This window comes from Schistocerca nitens, chromosome 8 (genome assembly GCF_023898315.1).
Source record: "Schistocerca nitens isolate TAMUIC-IGC-003100 chromosome 8, iqSchNite1.1, whole genome shotgun sequence".
NCBI lineage: Eukaryota > Metazoa > Arthropoda > Insecta > Orthoptera > Acrididae > Schistocerca > Schistocerca nitens.
Window position 1 is genome coordinate 255,515,071 of NC_064621.1, and position 25,008 is coordinate 255,540,078.

The 25,008-nt window shown below is 43.7% G+C and overlaps 1 protein-coding gene across 1 annotated transcript in view; it reads right to left on the reverse strand.

The window, feature by feature from the left end:
* LOC126198796 (uncharacterized) overlaps positions 1–25,008 on the reverse strand; it is a 148,527-nt gene that overhangs the window by 89,322 nt on the left and 34,197 nt on the right. The window contains exon 2 of the mRNA XM_049935365.1: positions 7,655–7,795. Within this exon, the coding sequence (XP_049791322.1) occupies positions 7,655–7,795 (141 nt within the window). The remainder of the gene's footprint in view (positions 1–7,654; positions 7,796–25,008) is intronic.

Genomic DNA, 25,008 nt, shown 5'->3' on the forward strand with positions numbered 1-25,008 from the left:
ACACTTTTATGTTAAGAGACGTTACGCCGATTACGGAATCTGAACAGCCAATAGCACTAGCATCAAAGTTTGGGTGGCCTAATCTACCTGCAGATTTTCCACTGTAGCTTTCAGTTCTATTCCTTCTGCAGGAATTCGGACACAGCGTTGTTGTTTGTAACAGGCGTGCACGACATCACCAATGGTGCCCAGTTTTAGTCCAGTTGTCCGTTTTTGTTTCCCGTTTTCCTGTTTTAGCATAATTTCAAAAAGTTGAGTTAGCAACGTCCGACCTTGTCCATAACACTCTGGACGGAAGCACCGGATTGGATTTTATCAAGAACACACATTAACCTTCTAAAAGGGATTATTTGTATCTACTCTCGGTTTCCTGTCGACAGATCACAGATCGTAGGTACTTGACGGAAAGTCATCTAGTAAGATCGAAGTGATATCTGGCGTTCCCGAAGGATGTGGCCCTCTGCTCTTCCCAAGCTGTATAAAAGATTCAGGAGACAATCTGAGCAGACCTCTGAGATTGTTTGCAGATGACGCAGCCATTTACCATCTAGTAATGTCATCAGAAGATCAAAACCAATTTCAAAATGATTTAGGTAAGCTATCTCTACGTCCTGAAAAGTGGCAATTCGTCCGAAATTGTGAGGTCATCCACGTTAGTGCTGAAAGAAAACTGTTAAATTTCGCATACACGGTAGGTCACACAAATATAAAGCTCTCAGCTAATCTAAATATATATGGAATTATAATTACGAATAACTTAAATTCGAACGATCACATAGATTATGTTGTACTTACTTACTTACTTACTCACTGGTCATACCGGACTCGTGAGTCCATTGCCGCAGCAACGTATTTTCGCCATCTGTCCCTGTCACCTCCAATACCTAGGCTCCTCAAATCAGCCTTCACATTGTCCTCCCATCTACGCCTCCGTCTCCCCACAGGACGTTTTCCCTCTAAGTGCCCTACCAGTACTCTGCGCGCTGCCCTGCCCTCATCCATTCGAGCTACGTGACCCGCCCATCGCAGCCTACGTGATTTAATAATACTGATTATGTCAGGGCTTGAATAGAGTTCGTGAACCTCTTCGTCATGCAGCTTTCGCCACTCTCCGCTAATGCCATCCCTTTTTGCTCCGAAAGTTTCCCGCAAAATTTTGTTTTCAAATACTCGAAACGGCTTTTCATTTTGCACGCGTACAGCATAACTGGTAGAATAATAGTTTTGTATATTCTAATCTTTAAATTCCTAGACAATATCCGTGATGAAAGTAATCTATTCAGTGAGAAGTAGTACGCATTTCCCGCCCGTAGTCTCTTCTTCAGCTCGGATCCAATCTCATTTCTCGAAGTGATGTCTACGCCTAGATACTTAAATGTGTTCACTTTTTCAAACTGCATGTCTCCAACTCTTAACATTTCCTGATCTACTGCTGTTGGCATTCTAGTAGTAACCAGGTACTTAGTTTTGTCTTCACTTATCCTTAGACCTACATCTTCACCAGCCTTGATTAACGCATTCGCATTTGCTGTTACAGATTCCTTCCTATCGCTAATGATGTTTAGATCATCTGCATACCCTAATATCTTAATATTTCCATTTAACTCCACACCCTCTGAATTATCTGCTGCCATTCGTACAATATATTCTAGGACTAAATTAAAAAGTAGCGGAGACAGGGCATCTCCCTGCTTAAGACCGTTCTTTATTACAAATTCTTTTGACTCCAATTTCCCCACGCGTACTCTACCTTTTGTGTTTTTCAAACTCGCTTCTATAAGTCTAACATACTTCTTTGGTATTCCAGGTTCCAAAAGAATTCTGTACGATTTTGACTGCAATACTGTATCATATGCTTTTGTAAAATCTATGAAAAGATTATGAACTGGTTTATTGTATTCCCATTTCTTTTCCAAAATTTGAAGCAGGGTGAATATTTGGTCTATAGTTGATCTGTTCCTCCGAAAGCCGGCTTGGTAATCCCCCACAATTTCATCAGCATATGGTGTAAGCCTGCTTAGCAGAATATTAGAGAAAATTTTGGAACATACTGGTAATAGCGATATCCCTCTATAATTACTACAATCCATTTTGTCACCTTTCTTAAAAATTGGGATCAGAATCGACTCCTGTTGTGGGGAAGGAAAATCAAAGACTGGGTTTTTATTGGCAGGTCTGCTAAAGAGACTACATACACTACTGTACAGTAATCGGATCCTTACAAGATTGGATTTATCTCCAAGACATCGAAAAGCTTGAAAGAAGGGCAGTTCGTTTTGTATTATCGCAGAATAGGTGAGACAGTGTCACGGATATGGTAACCGTGTATTAAAACAAAGGCGTTTTTGGTTGCGGCGAGATCTTTTGACGAAATTTCAACTTCCAACGTTCTCCTCCGAATTGGAAATTATTTTGTTGGCATCCGTTGATACAGGAGAGATGATCATTGTAATAAAATTAGAAAAATCGAAGTTCGGGCGGAAGGATTGAGGTGTTCGTTTCTCCCGCGCGTCCTTACAGAGTGGGTCCGTAGTGAATGGTTGTGAAAGTGGTTCGATAAACCTTCTACCAGTCACTTAAGTGTGAATTGCAGAGTAGTGATATAGATGTAGATGTGTAGACGTACTCCTGAAACCTTGCTATTATTCAGCACTTTCACCTGTGGCCTGCTCTCGTCTGAAGGGAGTTCTCCATTTCTTTTACTCGTGGTCACTTCTGGTACGGAACCGGTGTGATAGGGACGAAGAGGGACTTTCCACAGTGTGTCTAATATTGAGAGGGAAGCTGCTTTTGGCGGGCCAAGGTCCACACCACTGAACAGATACTGTAACACGTAAGCATCGGGTGAGACCAAACCAATTTATTTACTATGATGAAGGTTGGTTTTACGTGGCAAGATGGTTTGGGATGTCTGCTACTATCACTCCATGCGTAGGTATTGCTTAATTCAATGTCGTGCTATTATAAATTCATTTATGTTAACTTTTGACACAGTGTAGGTTTACTTTTTCAAGGAATTTGGATTACGTATCGCAGAAGATATTGCTTTGGTTTGTAAAGTGGAATACACGTTGGTATACCCAAGGGGCTGTAAAATTCTTCTTTTGCCTTTAAACTCAATATAAATTTATGTTCATTTACCAGAACCATATCTTATTTGCAGTTGATGTGTTTGGATATGCCACACTTGTGATACACTATCTTGTGGTGTTACACGACTTGAATACTCGAGTCACAGTCACTCTGAAGGATCGGCACTCGCCACAGAGGTGACACGGGAGTTATGATCAACAGGAAACAGAATTTCTCTGCAAGTTAGGTTTCAGGTGGTGATAAAAGATAGGTCGTCGGTGATGCTGAGTTGCTGACTTCTGGTATGGGATATCGTGTTCTATCAACTTACTGTCAACGGCCTTGTCTACGTGAACGCACCGATTATTGTCAGGTCACTGAAATTAACCAACGCCAAGTGTGGCCGGTACTTGCATAGTTAACCGTACGGTTACGTCAAGCGCACTTGGCAATTTTCCCTTCGCTACAGTGGTTATGGCATAAAGTTCCTGATTACCGGACTTTGGGTCAATGTCCTGTATTAAATTCTAAACATCTCCGTAGTGTTTCATGGAGTGAGGGCTTATGACATGATGGTAATCCGTCCGTCCGTTGAGAATGTTATGCTCGACGGTCCCCTTGGCTGTCTTCGAGAAGAGTACGCTGTGTTCTGGCAATGGGTTCCACCCTCCCCCTCCTCTCAACATTTAGAACACAAAAATGACATTACACTACACACAAACTCATTACAGTCATCTATAAGTACGATGTAAACTTAACACAAAAATCTCACTCTTCGCGGGGGAAAAGGGTCAGTGTGCGCGAGAGACAGGAGAAGACTTTCCAATTAGGCGGCTGTACCTGCCCTTCGGGGTCTCCCGGCCAATCATGCCATAAGACTTCACTTTTTAAGGACTCACTTATCTAATGCTGTATGTCGTTCGAAGTGAGTTTATACTGAAATTTTTTTGTTGACTATTTTCTGGGCTCTGAATTTATGTACACACAGAAGGGGAGACTGCCCCACTGCACTGCCGGGCGCTACAAAGCGGAAAACTACCCGTGTTCAAAGGAACAATTTCATTTAAGTGCTGGGTACACATACCAAATATACAGGGCCACACCTCTATCAGCTGCGCTGAATTTATGAAAGCATGTGCTGTGTGAATATTTTCTGCTAGGTTGCGAGTCAGACTGCGTTAACGCACTTCTGTCCGTTAGAAATTTTCATTTTGCATGCCTTCAAAAGGTCAGAACTTATTTGTCACTATCTATGAGAGCATACTAAACTTCTTTTTAAACACACAGACAACTCTCACTCATAACAATATAGGTTACCGTATTGACTATATGACAATTTAACACACTTTTAAGTGATCACAGACACGGAATCTAAGACAATTGGTCGTGTGAGCTTCAACAAGAAGACTGACGAGGCTTTGAATTTGTTGCGTATTTATAACCCACGGAGCGATCAAAAAGTTTCTGAGGGCTTGCTGCACCGTATATGCAACACAGCGCGACTCCGATGCGGGTATACAAGCAACGACATGTAGGCATGGAGTTACTGTGACATTCGTGTCTTTCCGACGAGCGGGCGGTAAATGTGGAAACGTGAACTGTCGTGGTCGTCGTTGTTATTGTTGTTGTTGTTTTTGTTGTGGTCTTCAGCCTGAAGACTGGTTTGATGCTAGTCTATCCTGTACGAGCCTCTTCATCTTCGAATAACTACTTCAACCTTCATCCTTCTCAATCTGCTTAATGCGTTCATCTCTTGGTCTCCCTCTACAATTTTTTCCTCCCACATTCCCTCCAATATTAAACGGGTGAACCCTTGGCGTTTCATAATGTGTTCTATCAACCGATCCCTTCTTTTGATCAAGTTGTGCTACGACTTTCTTGTCTCCCCCATTGTATTCAGTACCTGCTCATTAGTTACGTGATCGGCCCATCTAATCTTCCACATTCTTTTGTAGCACTACATTACAAAAGCTTACATTTTATATTAGACTAAACTGTTTACCGTCCATCTTTCTCTTCCATATGTGGCTACACTCCAGACACTTTCAGGAAAGACTTCCTATATTCGATGTTAGCAAATGTCTCTTATTCAGAAATTTTTTTCTTACCATTGACAGCCTACATTTTATACCCTCTCTACTTCGACCATCTTCAGTTACTTCGCTACGCGAGTACCAAAACTCATCTACTACTTTCAGTGTCTTGTTTCCTAATCTAATTCCCTTAGTATTACCTGATTTAATTCATCTACCTTCCATTATCTTTGTGTTTCTTTTGTTGATGTTCATCTTATATATTCCTTTAAAGACACTGTCCATTCCGTCCAACTGATCATTCAAGTCCTTTCCTGCCTCTGACATACAATGTCATCGACAAACCTCAAAGTTTTTGTTTCTTCTCCCTGAACTTTAATTCCTACTCCAAACTTTTATATGTTTTCCTTTACTGCTTGTCCAATATAGAGATTGAAAAACATCTGGGACAGGCCACTCCCTTCTCAATCACGGCTTCCCTTTCATGCCCCTCGACTCTTAAAACCGCCATCTGGTTTCTTTTGAAATTGTAAACAGCGCTTCGCTCCCTTTATTTAATCCCTGCTACCTTCAGAACCTCAAAGAGAGCATTCCAGTCAACATTGTGAAAATCTTTCTCTAAGCCTACAAATGTAATAAACGTAGATTTGTCTTTCCTTAACCTATCTTCTAAGATAAGTAGTACGATCAGTATTGCCTCGCGCATTGCCACATTTCAACGGAATCCCAACTGATCTTCCTCAAGGCCGGTTTCTACCAGTTTTTCCATTCTTCCGCGAAAAATTCGTGTTAGTATTTTGCAGCCATGACTTATTAAACTGATAGTTCAGTAATTTTCACACCTGTCAACACCTGGTTTCTTTGGGATTGGATATATTCTTCTTGAAGTCTGAGGGTATCTGGCCTGTCTCATACATCTTGCTCACCAAATGGAAGAGTTTTGTCAAGGCTGGCATTTCCATGGCTATCAGCAATTCTAACGGAATATCATCTACCCCAGGGCCCTTGTTTTGACTTAGATCTTTCAGAGCTCTGTCAAATTCTTCTCGCAGTTTCATCTCTCCCAACACAACGTCATCTACCTCCTCTTGTATGTCTATGATACTGCCTTCAAATTCATTTCCCTTGTACCTTCCATCTTTCAGCTTTCCCCTTTCTGCTTAAGACTGGTTTTCCATCTGAGCTCGTGATATTTATACAGCTGCTTATCTTTTCCCCAAAGGCCTCTTTCATTTTCCTGTAAGCGCTATCTGTATTTCCCCCAGTGAAATATGTTTCTAAATCCTTACATTTTGCCTCTAGCCATTCTTGCTTACGCAACGGCCTTGCCGCAGAGGATACACCGGTTCCCATCAGATCCCCCGAAGTTAAGCGCTCTCGGAGGTGGCCTACACTTGGATGGGTGATCATCCGGGCCGCCATGCTCTGCTGACATTTTTCGGGGTGCAGGGGTGCACTCAGCCTCGGAATGCCAACTGAGGAGCTAGTCGACCGAATAGTAGCGGCTTCGGTCAAAGAAAACCATCAAAACGACCGGGAGAGCGGTGTGCTGACCACACGCCCCTCCTATCCGCATCCTCAGCTGAGGATGACACGGCGGTCGGATAGTCCCGATGGGCCACTTGTGGCCTGAAGACGGAGTGCATTCTTGCTTAGCCGTATTACGTGAACTACGGCGATGTTATTAGCAAATGCGTCCAAACAGAACCAACGCGCTGTTATTCTTCTCTTTGCTGCCGAAGGACAAACAGCCAGACACCCATCGGCGATTGAAGATTGTTTATGGGGCAGTGAAGGCGAAACATCGGGAAAGACTGCGACAAGGGGTGATACTTCTTCATGATAACGCACATCCCCGTATTGCAAATGTCGTAACTCCCAAGTAACGGCAATTCAAGTGCAAGACATTCGAGCATCCGCCCTGTGGTCTTGACCTCTACCCATTCTATTATCACACCTCCAGGGATGTGCAGGAAGCAGTCACGGATTTATTCACACAGCGGGGGACGGTGTTTTACCAAAAGATATCTTCTACTTGAGCGTTGATGGAATCGTTGCCTCAATGCTCGCGATGGTTTTCACGGACGGGCGTACCCATTCCGGAATGTATGGTCTTCTAACAGAAATTTTTTGATAACCTCTTATACATGCGTTACTCATTGTCGTCCACAGGAAAATGGGAACAGGGGGATGCGTTCAACATCTGACAGTAAATGAGTTTAGCACGAATGATTATCTGATACATTTCACGATAGTAACTGATCCAAATTATCGCGAATTCCGGACTGATGATGTCCGAATTATTGCAGGTTTACTGTAATTTTTTAGTTACTGTCCAGTGCGCACGGATTTAAATCTCGGTGGCTTTAGAACAGTGGAAAACGTTTATAGCTCACAGAAAGCTGACACAGAATGCGCGAGATAACACTGGCAAGGCGATACGAGTTATCAGCAAGACAAGGGTGTGCCGTTGTTTCGCAGGCAGATTATCTGCGACGAGCGCTCAGATAACAGGCGGGCGCTATCGCAGGACGGCGCGCGATACCGACCTGTGATGACCAGCGGGTTGGTGCACGGCGCCATCAGGTTGAGGTCCTTGCACGTCGCGTTGCCCAGCTCGCTGCTGTTGTCCCACGTGGGGCCCAGCCACGTGAAGCGGAAGCAGTACGTGTCCTCCAGCCTCACCGAGCCTGTAAACCAAGCATGAAACCGCTCATCTCTCACTGTGAAAACACACTTAACAAACTGTTCTTAGTCGGACAAGCATAAACAGGGGGGTGGAAAAAAATATGAAAATTCAGAAAACACAACACATTACCCCGACGAATACGGTGTAGGAAATCCGTTGCCATTCAAAACAGCTTACAGTCGTCTCGGAGTGGTTAAATATGAGTCCTGTGTGGTTTTCGAGGGTATCTTACACCTTTCTTCCTACGAAACAGCAGCATTTTCAGGTAACGATGATGGAAATGGACAGCGGGGTAGATCGGACTTTCCTCCCTGTGGTCACAAAACCAGTCCTAGACGATCCGAGTTGTGTGAGCAGGAGTCCCATCGTCTTTGAACACAACGTCACACTACTGTGGAAACAGTCATTGTACCATAGAATGGACTTGATCGACCAAAATGGCCACATAATTCGTTGCTGTAATGCGACATAACAGAGTGCTCATGGGGTCCGTGGAATACCACGATATGGCTGCCCAATCCATCACTGGACCCCGTCATGTTTTTCATTTAGAAAGTAAATTCGGCTGGAAGTTGGGAACAGTCCATATACTTAAAAATCGTAAATGAAGCACGATAAATCTACAAATGCACAATGACGCAGGTAGATTACCTGTGTTTTCACGTCTTAACTTATACCGTTCTTACTCCAGCAATAACACTGCATTCATGGATGGGGAAAGAACTGTCAGGGGATTGGAAATCAAACATCTTGTAAGCATATTCCAAGTACTTCCTTTAAAGTTCATCAATTTCAGACCTTCGATGATTCACTGGCAGAGTTGCCGGAATAGCCGCGCTCGCTAGTATCCCGTTTCCGGGATTCGGGAGCAGGTGCCATCGCCGTGGATCGAATATGTTCAAAATGTTCAAATGTGTGTGAAATCTTATGGGACTTAACTGCTAAGATCATCAGTCCCTAAGCTTACACACTACTTACCGTAAGTTATCCTAAGGACAAACACACACACCCACGCCCGAGGGAGGACCCGAACCTTCGCCGGGACCAGCAGCACAGTCCATGACTGCAGCGCCTTAGACCGCTCGGCTAATCCCAAGCGGCGGATCGAATCTGGCGGGCGGATAAATGATGAGGGTCGCTGTACCACCTTGCCGGAATTTTGTTTTTAGACGGTTTCCCACATCCGAGTAAGTGAATAGCGACACAAATGTCGCTCCTCAGTTACACGGTTCACACACTTTTAAAAAATGTTCTCATATTTTCACGTGAGCAGGAGAAAGATAGGATAATCCACTTATAGAAAAGCTCCATTCCCTAATCGTTTTTGCATCTAGCCATGCCACGTGCCATGAAATAACTATGATAACGGGTAAAATCGCAGAACAATATGTTGTACTAAATTCCTGGGAAATTTGAAATAAGAAAAATGTCTAAGCTAATTTTCACTGTTTTGAGTTTGCTGTCGAGACACAAGCTTAACACACTCCATTTCAAAGTAACAACCATACTTTTCACATAAATTAATGAACTGCTACAGATATGAATTAAACTGGTGGTTGGGGTTAATTGACACCAAGTTCGGCCATATAAGAGATCTGATCTAGATCGGAGTGTTTAGTTGTAAGCGTTCTAACTACACTCAAAATCAGTTTTATTACCGTTACGTAAACGAGTCTCAACGAAACCTCATGTAATTCCTAATTCCTATAAGATGTCTCTCTCCACGACAATTCACCTGACTTCACATTTCTTAATACAGTTCGTGTCAGGGGGAAACCAAATCTTCTTCATAATGCGGATTTCTACATAATACTTGCCGTTCTCATGGCGCGCATGTCCCTTATATCGACCGTACAGTATGAACACAAGCCACTGACAAACTTTTCCAGCACAACTGCCGTTCTTCGCACCAAGCGTTCGCTGCCCAAAGAAGGATACCGCCGAAAGATTCGAGGAAGTGTGCTTGCAACCTCATTGTGCTGTGGAGACTTCAGTCCTCATTATAGGTCATGAGTACCTGGGTGAAAAGTGTTCCAGAGTATCATCCTCCCCAAACCCATCCCTTCTCAAAATAACTTTGAAACTAAATTCATTCAGTAACAACTTTTTTATTTAATGCAGCTGACAGTAATGGATGATCAACTCCCTCTTGTACTGCGTTGTTCTCACCCAAAACTCATATTTATTTTACTATGGCAGTACAAAAAGTTAGATGATTTCATAATCGATAGAAATGGGTTACATGAGTTTACAAAGATCTCCGAGATGGAGTATTGAAGTAGCAACTCTCTTATTAGTTTTACTTTAAGTTACTACCCTACTTTGTTGTTATCGTAGGAAACGGCGCCGTTAGCGGTAATACGTAAACGGTGTTCTTGAATATGACTAACAGCATTTTGAAGGGCATTTAGTCAATTTGGAGATTTTGTTCCTTCCGTGTCGCCAACGCGCAGCGTTAGGAACAATTTTGTGACTGTGCTGGTAAATGAGCGAGAGTAAAAGGATGTGCCAACGCGCAGCGTTAGGAACAATTTTGTGACTGTGCTGGTAAATGAGCGAGAGTAAAAGGATGTGCCGGGATGCCTTGTGGAAATAAAAATACAACCGATAAAAAGTTTCCTATGGAGCTCGATCTACGTTTGTACTAAGGACAAGAGAGTCGTCTCATCGGTGAGGATTAACAGTAGAGTAAAAGGACGTATAGTAATTTTTAATTCGGAAATGGGTAGAACTTTTATGCCATTCATTCGGAAATTGATTAAAAATTCTAGAAGAGCAGTATTTGTAAGACTTCAGAGTCTAACTTGCAACGAATTCTTTATAAAAACTACCTGCCTGATTAAAATTGTGTGCTGGGCCGGAAATCGAACTTGGGACTTTTACTTTTCGCGGACAGCTGCTCTACCCACTGAACAACATTTTCTTTCTTTACGCTCACCAACAATACCTTTGTTGACTAAGTTTCATACACCTTTCTTTATTCAAAGGAAAAAACGCATTGCCGTATTTATCGAGGCGTTCTTTTCTTCTTCCTTGGGTAGATGGATATAAGGATAAATAATACATATGAATACCAAAGTAAATTAAATTAATTGTCGTGAACAAGATTTCAGTAAAGGAAGGATAAATAACGTAAATAAAATGCAGTCATTTAGGGTCTCCTCCTGCTGCAGGACATTAAGAAATGAAAGTAAGATATTTAATATACTCTTTATTAGTGATCTGCCATTGCTATTCGCATATAGTTTTGGAGAGTAACATTATATTTCATATGAAAGTGGCTTTACAACAGCCAGTGTTCCTGAAGGAAGTGCTGGTATTGTCTTCGGCGTGTAGTAGATGGATTACCCGACTAACCAAATGTCGTTATGAAATTTTGCAGTAGAGAATAATAACTTCCACCCCGATCGTAGTAGGGTCGTGATACCAGCCTACTGAGGACTCATCCTTACCATGGCCAACTCCTTCGTTGTTCAACTCTAAATGAGGATATATTCGTCATTATGAAAGTAGTGGACAATGTCGGCCACATGGTTGCAGGAATTAAAAAGTGAACTCGGTTTTAGTTTAAACTTCCTTTTAGGCGTTGATAGTGTTTCTGAGATTTCGTGATACCAAACGGCTCTGATGTATGTGGTCAACACCGATGCGTGAATGTTTTTCCAGACCTGAGTCCATTGTTTCCAACGATACTTAACAGATATGGTGTGTTTGGAGGTGCTCATTATTAGGGCTTGATTTATGAAGCTTGCGGATGATTTGAGAATTTGTGTATCGACGTACTTCGACTCTAAATACCATTTTTCAATATAATACTGAGCAGTTTTAAAGGATTTAAGGTCTATTCGTGAACGAGTGTCTGCAAGCTGATAATAGAGGAATATTCGTTCAGTAATGCTACACTACTGGCCATTAAAATTGCTACACCACGAAGATGACGTGCTACAGGCACGAAAATTAACCGACAGGAAGAACATGTTGTGATATGCAAATGATTAGCTTTTCAGAGCATTCACAAAAGGTTGGCGCCGATGGCGACACCTACAAAGTGCTGACATGAGGAAAGTTTACAACCGATTCCTCATACACAAACAGCAGTTGACCGGCGTTTCCCGGTGAAACGTTGTTGTGATGCCTCGTGTAAGGAGGAGAAATGCGTACCATTACGTTTCCGACTTTGATAAAGGTCGGATTGTAGCCTATCGCAATTGCGGTTTATCGTATCGCGACATTGCTGCTCGCGTTGGTCGAGATCCAATGATTGTTAGCAGAATATGGAATCGGTGGGTTCAGGAGGGTAATACGGAACGACGTGCTGGTCCCAATCAGCCTCGTATCACTAGCAGTCGAGATGACAGGCATCTTATCCGCATGGCTGTAATGGATCGTGCGGCCACGTCTCGATCCCTGAGTCAACAGATGGGGACGTTTGCAAGACAACAACCATCTGCACGAACAGTTCGACGACGTTTGCAGCAGCATTGACTATCAGCTCGGAGACCATTGCTGCGGTTACCCTTGACGCTGTATCCAAGACAGGAGTGCCTGCGATGGTGTACCCAACGGCGAACCTGGGTGCACGAGTGGCAAAACGTCATTTTTTGTGATGAATCCAGGTTCTGTTTACAGCATCATGATGGTCGCATTCGTGTTTGGCGACATCACGGTGATCGCACATTGGAAGCGTGTATTCGTCATCGCCATACTGGCCTATCACCCGGCGTGATGGTAAGGGGTGCCATTGGTTACACGTCTCGGTGACCTCTTGTACCCATTGATGGCACTTTGAACAGTGGACATTACATTTCAGATGTGTTACGACCCGTGGCTCTACCCTTCATTCGATCCCTGCGAAACGCTACATTTCAGCAGCATGTTGCAGGTCCTTTGGATACAGAAAATGTTCGACTGCTGCCCTGGCCAGCACATTCTCCAGATTTCTCACCAATTGAAAACATCTGGTCAATGGTGGCCGAGCAACTGGCTCGTCACAATACGCCAGTCACTACTCTTGATGAACTGTGGTATCGCGTTGAAGCTGCATGGGCAGCTGTACCTGTACACGCCATCTAAGCTCTGTTTGACTCAATGCCCAGGCGTATCAAGGCCGTTATTACGGCCAGAGGTGGGTGTTCTGGGTACTGATTTCTCAGGATCTATGCACCCAAATTGCGTGAAAATGTAATCACATGTCGGTTCGAGTATAATATATTTGTCCAATGAATACCCGTTTATCATCTGCATTTCTTCTTTGTGTAGCAATTTTAATGGCCAGTAGTGTATATATGCCATATTCTTCAGTCTCTAGAATGCTGTATGTTTTGCCAGCTTCACGAGAAGGTGTGAAGTCCTCGATGAGAATGACGAAAGATGAGAATAGGACGGGGCCAAGTCGGGACTGACTGTGTGGAGGATGGTTGATAACAGTGAACTCCAGGCATTGGATTGTTGCAGATGTCGCAGTGCTCGTCTCTGGTCTGGCATGTCATGCAGAAGGAGAGGCTGCTCCGCATACGGACGAACACTTCGAAGTCGAAACTCGATTGCAGCACGCTGTTTCTCACGCACCGACATAGTAACGTTACAAACCACTATGTTACACGCTACAATTCGAAGCCCTCTAGCGGCAGAGAGCTGCAAATAGGTAGACATGAAGAACGAAGATGTAGAATGTTAATAACGTCTTTTTTAACAAAGCTTTAAGAGTCTTCACACTAAAAATTCGGAGGTATTATTTTTCAGCATGGTCCCGTGTGTCACGGTGCTGTGCAAACCCGGATTTTGTAGTCCGTCTGTTTTTAATGGTGAGGCCGTGTCCATAAAATGCCTTTTATATAGGTTTCGGCTCCATATGAATCACGAAACTGTTGATAAAATCTGTCTCACGAAGGGCCTAGGTACTAGCGATACCGCCAATATACGATTTATTTTCTCCAAGATAAACGTGTTTATCTTTTATTTCCTCTGCTGTTCGTGGCTCTTCGACGCTATCCAACAGAACGCTCATATCATCTGCATATGGGTGACCAATGTCTTTAATTCCGAATATGCTGACGCCTCTGAGTTCATTTTGTGATTTTCGCGATAATGGTTCAGTCACAATGGCGTAAAGAGAGGAAGACAGAGGGCAGACCTGCCTGAGAGAGTGCTGCATTTCAATGGTGTCTGCATAACCACCCAAGCACGACTCACAAGCCGTTCTCGTAGTTTTCCTTCCGGCAGTACCTCTTCGAACAAGTTCTCCCGGGTATCTTGCGGGACTAGCACTTCTGGAAGACTTGAAGAAATGATTCGCTCTGGATACAATCCCCTAGGCTGTGGCTAACCATTCTCTGCAATATCTTTTCTTCCAGGTGTGTTCGCTATGCAGTTTATGCAGGCCATCTGTAAATTTTTGAGGATAGGATAAGAGATGCTGACGGTAGCAAAGCTGTCATGAGTGGTCGTGAGGCTTGCTTGGATAGCTCAGTCCGTGGAGCACTTTCCCATGAAAGGCAAAGGTCACAGATTTTGGTTCTGCTCCGGTATACAGTCTTAATCTGTCAAGAAGTATCGAATCAGTACACACTGCGTTTCAGAGTAAAAAGTCATTCTGGAATGCACTGTTTAGAATTCTCACCCATTTTTGCCACTGTTCCTGCTATGTAATGCTACACTCCCACTTACAGTTTTCAATGGGTGACTTCTACATTTTTTGTTATAAAAAATTCGACAATGTGAAGTTCAGATATTCCAGAAAATCTGATAGCAAGCTAATAAACTGAAACATCCACCCCTTATATTGTATTGTACTGTATGGAAGTGGGGACCTAGAAACGACGGAGACGCTTCGTCCCCGCTGTAGCCCTCAGTGGTTCACAACCCCACAACAGGCTACAGCAGTCCACTCGCCCCACCGCCGCCCCACACCGAACCCAGGGTTATTGTGCGGTTCGGTCCCCAGTGGACGGACCCCCAGACGAGTGTAGCCACAAATGTTTGCGTGGTAGAATAATTGTGGAGAAAGTGTTTGCGCAGCAATCGCCGACATAGAGTAACTGAGGCGGAATAAGAGGAACCAGCCCGCATTCGCCGATGCGGATGGAAAACCGCCTAAAAACCATCCAAATACTGACCGGCATACTGGACTTCCACACTAATCCGCAGGGCGCATTCGTGCCGGGGATCGGCACGTTTTCCCGCCCGGAAATTAGTGCGTTTGACTGCATGGCTAACCGCGCGGGCACCCGTCATGTTAATGTACTTTGGCTCATCTAGAATATTATGTGAAACGCCTGGATGAATGTTCCGCATTTCTTATTGAGGAAGTTGTATTACCGCTGTAAAAGGAAATTAGAAAGTGCAGAAAAAGCGCTCATCTAATATCGTATTAAACATGAACTCATCGCACAAAGTTATGTACTATCAGACTTTCTTTTCGTTCATTAGAAGAAACTTTCAAAAGCTCTGCATTCCAGCCGAGCCAAACCAGCGCTCTAGTAATCTCCTTGTCTTTCGATAAAGCAAACATTTACAATCATTTTATGCCTCAGTCGCATTTGTATTCTCAATAATGTAAGACGTTAATACCAATGAATGCGTAGCTTAGTCCACTTTTTGAGAAATATGCTTAGATATGGAAGACTTTTAATCACATAACTTCATACGAGTTTTACAGATTCTTCGAATCTCAGTGTCTAGCACATGTCACATATCAGCAAAACAATGAAAATCCATCTTCTTCCATTTAATGAGGCACTAAAACCGTATTTACTTATAGTAGATGGAGTGCATTCTTACGAAACTTCAAGATGGAGTTTAAGAAATCGGTCGGAGTAATACGCTTCTCAATAATGTTACTGTTACAAGCAGAAAATTTATTTCGCAAACAAGAAAATAAGGAACGCCACATTGTCTTACTCTTTTTTTAAATCATTCAGTATACTGTCAAGATAAATACGTCCAGTGAGTGGTCCTCCAGTCGTAAGCACTTCATTCTTTTGGTGCTCCTGTTTGGTGATTCTTGAATGATTTACGCTAATCACTGCAATCTAGTGCCTCCAATTTTTGCTAATGTGTCTGGTTAGCTGCATAAATTACAAAATTCATCATAATGTAGTATTCTCCAGGCATTAGCATTTTCCTCTTTAATGGGGATTGGGTGAGCTGAAGATCCAGAAACTGGTACACCTGCCTACTACCTTGTAAGGCCTCCGCGAGCAAGAAGAGTCGCAACACGACCTGGCATGGACTGGACTAATGTCTGAAGTAATGCTGGAGGGGATGGAGATATCTTCAAAATAGCACGTTGCAAGGTATACCAGATATACTCAACAATGGTCATGTGTCGGGAGTTTTGTGGCCAGCGGAACTGTTTAAACTCAGAAGAGTGTTCCTGGAGCCACTCTGTAGAAATTCTGGACGTGTGGGGTATCGCATTATCCTGATGGAATTGCCCAAGTCCGTCGGACTGCACAATGCACAAGAATGGATTCAGGTGATCAAACAGGATTCTTAGGTACGTGTCACCTACCAGAGTCGTATTTAGATCTATCAGAGGTCCCATATCATACCAACTGCACACGCCCCACACCATTACAGAGCCTTTACCAACATGAACAGTCCCTTGCTGGCATGCAGGACCCATAGATTCATGAGCTTGTCTCATACTCGTACACGTCCATTCGCTCGATACAATCTGAAACGAGACTCCTCATAATAGGGAATACGTTTCCAATCATCAACAGTCCAATGTTGGTGTTGACGGAACCAGGTGAGGCGTAAAGCTTTGTGTCGTGCAGTCCTCAAGGGTAAATGAGTGGGCCTTCGGCTCCGAAAGCCCGTAACGATGATGGTTCGTTGAATGGTTCGCACGCTGACGGTTGTTGATGGCCCAGCACTGAAATCTGCAGCACTTTACGGAAGGGCTGCACTTCTGTCATGCTGAACGATTCTCTTCACTCATCGTTGGTCCCGTTCTTGCACGAACTTTTTCCAGCGGCAGCGATGTCATTTTACCGGATCCCCGATATTCACGGTACGTTCGTGAAATTGTCTTACGGGAAAATCTCCATCCCTACCTCGGATATGTTGTGTTCCACCGCTCGTGCACCGACTATAACACAACGTTCAAGCTCACTTAAATCTTGGTAACTTGAAACTGTAGCAGCAGTAACCGATCTAACAACTGTGCCAGACACTTGTCTTATATAGGCGTTGCCGACCTCAGGGCCGCATTCTGCCTGTGTACATAGCTCTGTAATTGAATATACATGCCTATACCACTTTCTTTGGCGTTTCAGTATATTTAAGTAAGAGCACCGAAAGGATCAAATTTACCGCTTCACATAACAGAAAATTCCATTTAAGAATTGAAGTATCTAGTGTTAATCGTATAGTTTAAACCTTGCACCTTTTGGTACTGTCATTTACCAGAAACATCCTTTCGGTACCTTGAGTCTATTTTAATATGTTAGAACTTTTACTAACTGAGTGATTCATCCCCGCGGTTTTTCATTGATGGATTGTGTATATAATTCGTTAGCTTTACGCCGACCAATGCTCCGATCGTAGATATTTACAAGGGGACCGCGCCGATTTATTATCGTCGATTTAGTGCAAATTTATTGCATGTGCAAGGTTTGGTCGGAAATGAAAGTGACAGAAGTCGGAGCTCTAGCTGCCCAAACATTTAGAAACAAAATAGCATTTTTGGTGCAGTTCTGGTGACTCATGGGAGACTTATGCTAGCGAAATTTGTAGACAGCGACTGACACAACGGAAAGAGTGCGGAACAGTAATGTTGTGGTCATGAGGTAGATTCCCTATGCGGGAGCGATTTTTTTTTAAATTTTCAATTTCATTTTACTTACACTGCAAATGAATCCAAATAATGCTCAATATATTGTACTTTTCAATATCCTCATAAAAGGCATGAAATGGAAAGACAAAGGGAAATTTGGGATCTGAAATAAATTTTCAAGATGTGACCGTACTTGCACCGTTCAAGGGACTCTGCAACTAACTAACCAAAAACAAATTGTAAATAAATAGTGCAGGACTTTTCACTCCCTCAATTTCATTTTGACCTCGGAACAGTCCCCTGCAGAGTGTAACATCCCGAGATAATTACTGCTTCCTCTGTTTTTACCATGAATTTCACGCATTACTCGCGAATCACCAACTGTAAAACAGTCAAAGTATCTTCGTTTTATGTACGAAGTTCTCGTCTGCTCCTTACAATCCCTTCCTCGAAATTTATTTTCAATCCCAAATTTTCCTTTGGCTTTCCTTTTCAGTCCTTTTACGAAAATATTGTTATATGCAATATAGAGTCCGCCAGAAAAATGTATACACACTTTAAGGAACGAAAAGTATTACCTCTGTGTTTATTTTACTTTTAATAATAGATCACACATGTTGTACAACCTTGGTTACTTTAAATGTCAAAATGTTCACCGTTGGCGGTTATAGACATAACGGAACGACGAGCGGTCGCCGCAACGTCAGTGAATGTTACACTGGAGATCGCTGCACATGTCGCTGTAATCTCCTGGCAAAATTCCTCCAGCGTGCATGGCTTACGTCGATAGGCGTTGTCTTTCACAGTTCCCCTCGAGTAAAATCCATAGGTGTTAGATCTGGTGACCGTGGAGGTAACTCAATGGGCCTCTTCGTGCAACCTAATTCCCCGAAAAATTGTCATCCAGGGAAGCTCGTACGGCTAGGTGGTAGTGTGGTGGCGCCCCGTCCTGTTGGTAGAAGACCTCTTCCTCAGCTCCATAAAGCGCACTTATTCCTGGCAAAATTGATGTGCGTGATATTTCAAGGTACACTTCTCGAGTGGCAGCAGCCTCAAAGAAAAAGAGTCATACTAAGCTCCTTGACGCTAGTCCACACCACACATGAACCCCTGGTAGATTGACCGCTTTATCCACGTAAACATACCGATTTTCTGTGCCCAGGAATACATTTTTGTTGCTCGAATGTCAAGCGTGCTCCAGTTATCTTGTTTTCTCAATACCGAGATGGTAGTACTAACAGCTGTTGAGCCGAAGACCATACTCCAAGACACTCGTAACTCAAAAATCGAACGACGATATCGATATCTAGATAGAGCCTGACAAAGAGTGTACACATTTTTCTGGCGGAGTCTGTACATTGCACATTACTTCCGTTTATTTGTTAAGTCAGTAACATAAAACTGAAAATAAAAAAAAAGTGTTGTTATATGGTATCGACTCCACGACTCTTGGATTACCGTTCTGTACTCTTTCTGCTGTGTAAAGCGTTGCCTTCAAATTGCGATGTTTCAAATGGCTCATAACACGCTCGAACCGCGCCAAAAATTATTTTTATTCTAAACACCAGGCCATGAGAAGCTCCCACTTCTGTTACTTTCATTTCTTGACAAGCCCGGCATATTCCACAAATTTAGACGCGTTCCCCTTAGTAGTTCTGTTCGTGGAAAGCCTGTGTTGCTGATTGTACTGGCTGCGTGGATCCTCAGGTATGACCATACTGCTCCTAACATTCATCGGTACACATGTACCAAAACGCTGCTCATGAAGACGGGAATTTTCCGGGGTTCATCGCTCGTGTTCGGCTGGTGATAGAAAGGTGTTTTGGATAGCCCATGGGCTAGGAACCATTTGTAGACGCAACAGAAGGATCGTCTTACTGTAACTACCCTAGACTTAGGTCAAGGTTTTAATATTACGCACTTCCTACAGCATAGGCAAATGGAGGAAAACGGTTGGTTCTTTTCCCTTTGTATGTGGTCTAAGGTGTGTCTTAAGGCGCTTATGGAGGCACAGTTTACTTCATGGACGGCTCCTGAGGGAACCTGAAGTACACGGTTTTTGGATACCAAAAGCAAGCCGCTGGTTCCAAGACGGCTGTGCGCAGCAAATGGCTGAAAGTTTTACGATGGATCCAAAGATACCGATATCGAACAAGTTTGAAAATTTTCTTTATATTTTTATTCGTTTCCGAGGTGCAGAGGTTCAAAGTAATTCTACATGCACATGTAAATTACGGATGTAATATTTGGTATGATGCGGAAAAGTATTTTATATAGTGACGTAGTGCGGGCAAATTTACTGTTTGAAAAATTTTTATTCATAATTTAAAATAGATCCGTTCCCCTTTGAAAAACTCTGGTATCTGTAAGACAGTTTGCGACACCTGCTCTTTTTACTACATAGAACAAACAGGACGTGCCTTTACAGTAACATATGAAGGACATCTTTTAAGAAAAAATGGTACTAACACCCAAAATTCGTCTTTTGCTGACCACCTTCTAATTACAGGTCACGCGCCTAAAGCTATTCACGATATCAACATTTTACACATTGAGAAGAAAGGGCGTAGATTAGACGTTCTCGAAGAATTAGAAATTTTTAAACATCTTCCTCGAAATGATGGCCTTATTCTTAATGAGCAGCTACAATTACGTATTAAAAGCTTCTTCAACGTTATAAAGCCGTTACTTGATATTTGGTTTCGTGTTCCCTCGTGCAGTTACCGAATTTTTTTTCTATCTAAGTCGATTCACAACTGTTTGTTCATTAAATGATTTATATTACCTACATTTCATGTTATACCGTTTTTCTATTCACTGAGTTATTCAGCTCCTTTTGTAATTTTGTAATGGCATTTCTCGGCCTTTAAACTGCACGTCTAAGCTCTTATGTAGATAAATTATTACCATGTCTGCTGCTGTCAGATAAAATATTGCCTCTTACTTTATGTATTACACATTTGACCTGTCTATACTTGGAAAGTTAAGTAGCTGGTTTTTATTTGCGGCTGCTAGATGGCACTTTTGGTATAACGTTTACCTGCCCGCAATTGCTAACGCCTGAGTCTGATCCTACTGCAGCTCGACATGTGGTGCAGCTCTTAGTGGCCTGCCTCCATGTTTTCTATTTTAATATTTTGTGACTAAAGCTTTATCGCTTCACATTTATTTTACACGTGACATGCCAGTTTTAAATGTTTTATTTCTGATGAAGGCACTCTTAAAAGACGCCGAAACCTAGGTGAAAAAGACTTCATTTTCGCAACCGAAGGCTGCAATTGCTTTAATTTTATACTGTAAAGTGCTTGTGTTATCGTCAGTAGCGCTCTGAGAACGATCTGTTGTAGTACTGAAGCAATGCAAAATTTTTGTGCACGCAAAATCAGATCTGAGCTGAAAAATTACTCAGGCGTTATTTCAATTTCACGTAAGTAAACTATAAAAATTTCACTGTCCTATAAAGTGATTTTAATATGAGCGACATGCTCTTGTGTGGTATCGAAAAGAAGGGAACCAGCGGAAAAATGCTCTAGTCAGAGCACAAAAATGTCAGAGCACAAAAATAGTTGATATGCTCCTATTTCGAAAGACACTGACTGAATAGTGGGTACCAGCTGACTCATTGTACACATCTCAGCACCTTTAAAATTTGTACCAAAAATTTTAGAACCGTAATATGTTTGCGCTTTTTTATGCTGAGAGAGAAGGCGACAGTGACAATGGGCAAGAGACCGAAAAATAATAAATACTGGAAGATAGTAGATAGTGGTCGTGGTGTAGAAAGAGCGAGGGTTACTGCGACAGTGTGGGAGAGAGAGAGGAACACACTAGGAGTGGAACACAGCTGATAGTGACAGATCAGTCTAGGAAAAGAGTGAAGGAAACAGTGGCAGTGAGAGAGGAACAAAAAGAAGGAGAAATTGGAAATGGGTGAGAGCCAGTGATAGTGAGAGACAGAGTCTATAACAGTGACAACGAGGAAGAGAAGGTAGTGACAGGGAGAAGAGACGGCAGCAGTGACAAGGAATTAATAAGACAGTAGCAGTAAGAGCGTACAAGCGAGAGACAGCAACAGTGAGAGGATACAGTAGTAGTAGGACAGAACGAAGGATACTGGGGCTATGAAGCAGAGGACAACGATACTTATATTTAGAGAGACGCAGAGAGATAATGACAGAGAGATGGGCTGGATGAGTGCCGGCAGTTGTGGCCAAGCGGTTCTAGGCGCTTCAGTCTGGAACCGCGCGACCGCTACGGTCGCAGGTTCGAATCCTGCCTCGGGCATTGATGTGTGTGATGTCCTTAGGTAGGTTACTTTAAGTAGTTCTAAGTTCTAGGGGACTGATGACCATAGATGTTAAGTCCCACAGTGCTCAGAGCCATTTGTACCTTTTTTTTTTTTTTTTTTTTTTTGTTGGATGAGTGAGTGAGAGGAGACAGTAGTAGTAGTAGGACAGAACGAAGGATACCGGGGCTATGAAACAGAGAGCAATGATACTTATATTTAGAGAGACGCAAAGAGATAATGACAGTGAGCCGGGCTGGATGAGTGAGTGAGAATGGACAAGTGGTAGCGGAGTGACTTACACAGATGGACTAATGGGCATGAGCGAATTACAGTAAGGGGAGGTTGTGGGTGTGAGATGCGTGTGAAAAAGAGCGAAAATATTTTCATGGGAAAATTTTTGGGACAATTTTTGAATATGTTGAGGAAGATAGAATGAGGCAGCTGGTACACCACTTTCCAGTCTGTCATTTAAAAATATGAGCGTTTTATGTGATCCGATAGGAGCATTTTTCCTCTGGTTTATTCCACCTGGCTGGTATGCATGTAGCCTCGCCTCTTCTTTTTCCCCCGTCACACAGCCACACAAGCGGGCGAGTGCGCAGTCCTGCACGTTACCTCAATGGCTGCGCGGCAGATCTCTCGAAGGTCAGTTCTCTCTGGCTGCAGTGCTGAGCAGACGGAAGTGGGAGGTTGCGCAAGGACCGCGTTAAGCAGAGCGGCGAGCCAGCAGCCAGTGCCGGAATGGAACGATCGCGTTACCGCCAGCCAGCGAGCTGGCCAATCTGAGATCCCGGCCGGCGATGGCGATGTCGGCGCTCGATATTAATTTCAGCCTCCAGTGGAGCCCGACGGCGCCCGGATAACCCGCTCGTCGCCCGTCCTCCCCCCCCCCCCCCCCTCATCCAGCGGCGTAATTTTATTTTGCCTATCGATTGCGCACCCGCCTAGACCGGCAGCGGCGCGCCACACGACAGGCGCCTATTGCCGTAAAAAGTTAATTGCCGGTTTTTTGTCTCTTTCTGGAGCAGAACCGAGGCAGGTAGGAGAGGAAGGGGGACAGCGGAGCGACGAACAGTATGGGCCGATCGGCGGCCGAGATCTCATTACGCGCCGCTCCGCTCCGATTGATCCGCACTGCGGTTCGGACCGCTGATTTGCGTTTGTCAGTCTTCTTTTCACGGATCGACTTCGCCCCATGTGTCCTCCGCACTTTCCCCCGCAGGTGACGTTATCTTTCTCTCTTGTTCTCTATTCAGCAATTACAGGCACCTTTGATTACGTATCTGCTGCTGTCAAACGACTCGCCCTTCCACTCCAGCGACATATATTTTCTGACACTTTTCTCTACGCAGAAATACCAGGACCTATCAAAAAGTGAAGAACGGTTCGATGTGACGAGCCGCGCAATTTCCACCCCCCCACCCCCACCCCCCACCCCACCCCCACCCTTCCTCCATCTTGGAGTAGATCTTCCATCCACAGTGACGAAAACAAAATCACAACAAAAAATAATTAAAACAGAGTAATGAGAATTCGGAAGTATATACGTCTAGGTAACATATTTAAATGATTAACTTTGCAAGATTACAGGCTAATGTAAGCCTGAGGAAACTGAGAATGTTGAAAGCAAGCACGCAAACGAGCTTGCATTTCTTGTAACTCCAGGTGTTGTACAGGTGCTCGTTGTCGGTTTCTGGGATGAAGTTCCATGCCTGCTGCACTTGGTCGATCAATACAGGGACGGTTAATGCTGTTTTTGGACGACGCTGGAGTTGTCGACCGAAGAAATCCAATCTGTGCTCAATTGGAGACAGATCTGGTGATCGAGCAGGTGAAGGCGACATGTCGACACTCTGTACAGCATGTTGGGTTACAACGACGATATTTGGGCGAGGGTTATCCTGTTGGAAAATACCTCCTGGGACGCTGAACATGAATGGTAGCACAACGGATCGAATCACCAGACTGACGTACAAATTTGCATTCAGCATGTGTGGGGTAACCACGAGAGTTTCTTGCTGTCATACTAAACCGCACCCCACACCTTAACTCCAGGTGTGGGTCCAGTGTGTCTGGCACGTAAGTTGGCTGCAGGCGCTCAATTGGCCTCCTTACAGCCAACCTACGGCCATCACTGGCACCGAGGCAGAACGAGCTTTCATCAGAAAACACAACAGACCTCCATCCTGCCCTCCAATGAGGTCACCACTTAAGTCACAAATGGCGATGGTTGGGGTCAGTGGCAAGCACGCTACAGGGCGTCGGGTTCGAAACTCTCCTTGCAGTAATCGATTCATAACAGGTCATTGTGTCGCTGTGGTATCATCTGCTGCTCAAATTGCTGCTGTAGACCCATTACGGTGCATACAGTGGTCTTCCCCCTCCATAGTGCCACGTGACTGTCCGGATTCCGGTCTCCTTGCGACCGTACGTTCTCGTGACCACCACTGCCGGCAGTCATGCACAGTGTCTACATTCCTGCCAAGTCTTTCTGCATATCGCAGAAGGAACATGCAGCTTCTCGTAGCCCTATGCACGACCTCGTTCAAACTCAGTGAGGTGTTTATAATGGTGTCTTTGTGGGCTGAAAGGCATTCTAGACCAACATCAACTCACCACGTACAGTCTCAAAGGTAACTAACGTTCACGCCCATCACAGCGCATATTTAAGGCAAACCTGATTTGCATCCTCGTAGTGACGCTACTAGCGCCACTCTTACGCGACTGGCACGAGATCTGAATAGACATTATCTTTCAGATGTAGAAACACGCCTACCAACTTTCGTTTATGTCGCTGAATTCCTTCTTGGTGTGGCGATTTCTTTTCCATCAGTGTATGTGTGCTTTAAGACTGAGTGATGTTCGATCTTCTCAATAGTATCTTAGATAGAAGATGTAGTAACACGCCTACCAACTTTCGTTTATGTCGCTGAATTCCTTCTTGGTGTGGCAATTTCTTTTCCATTAGTGTATGAGTGCTTTAAGACTCTGAGTGATGTTCGATCTTCTCAATAGTATCTTAGATAGAAGATTTCAATATGCTTCCAGGATGACTGCCTGCTGTGTTCTTTTATACTATTTCAAGGCCCATTTGCTCAAGACCCACTTTACCGCCCGAAACCTGCAACAGCTGTACCGCGGATGC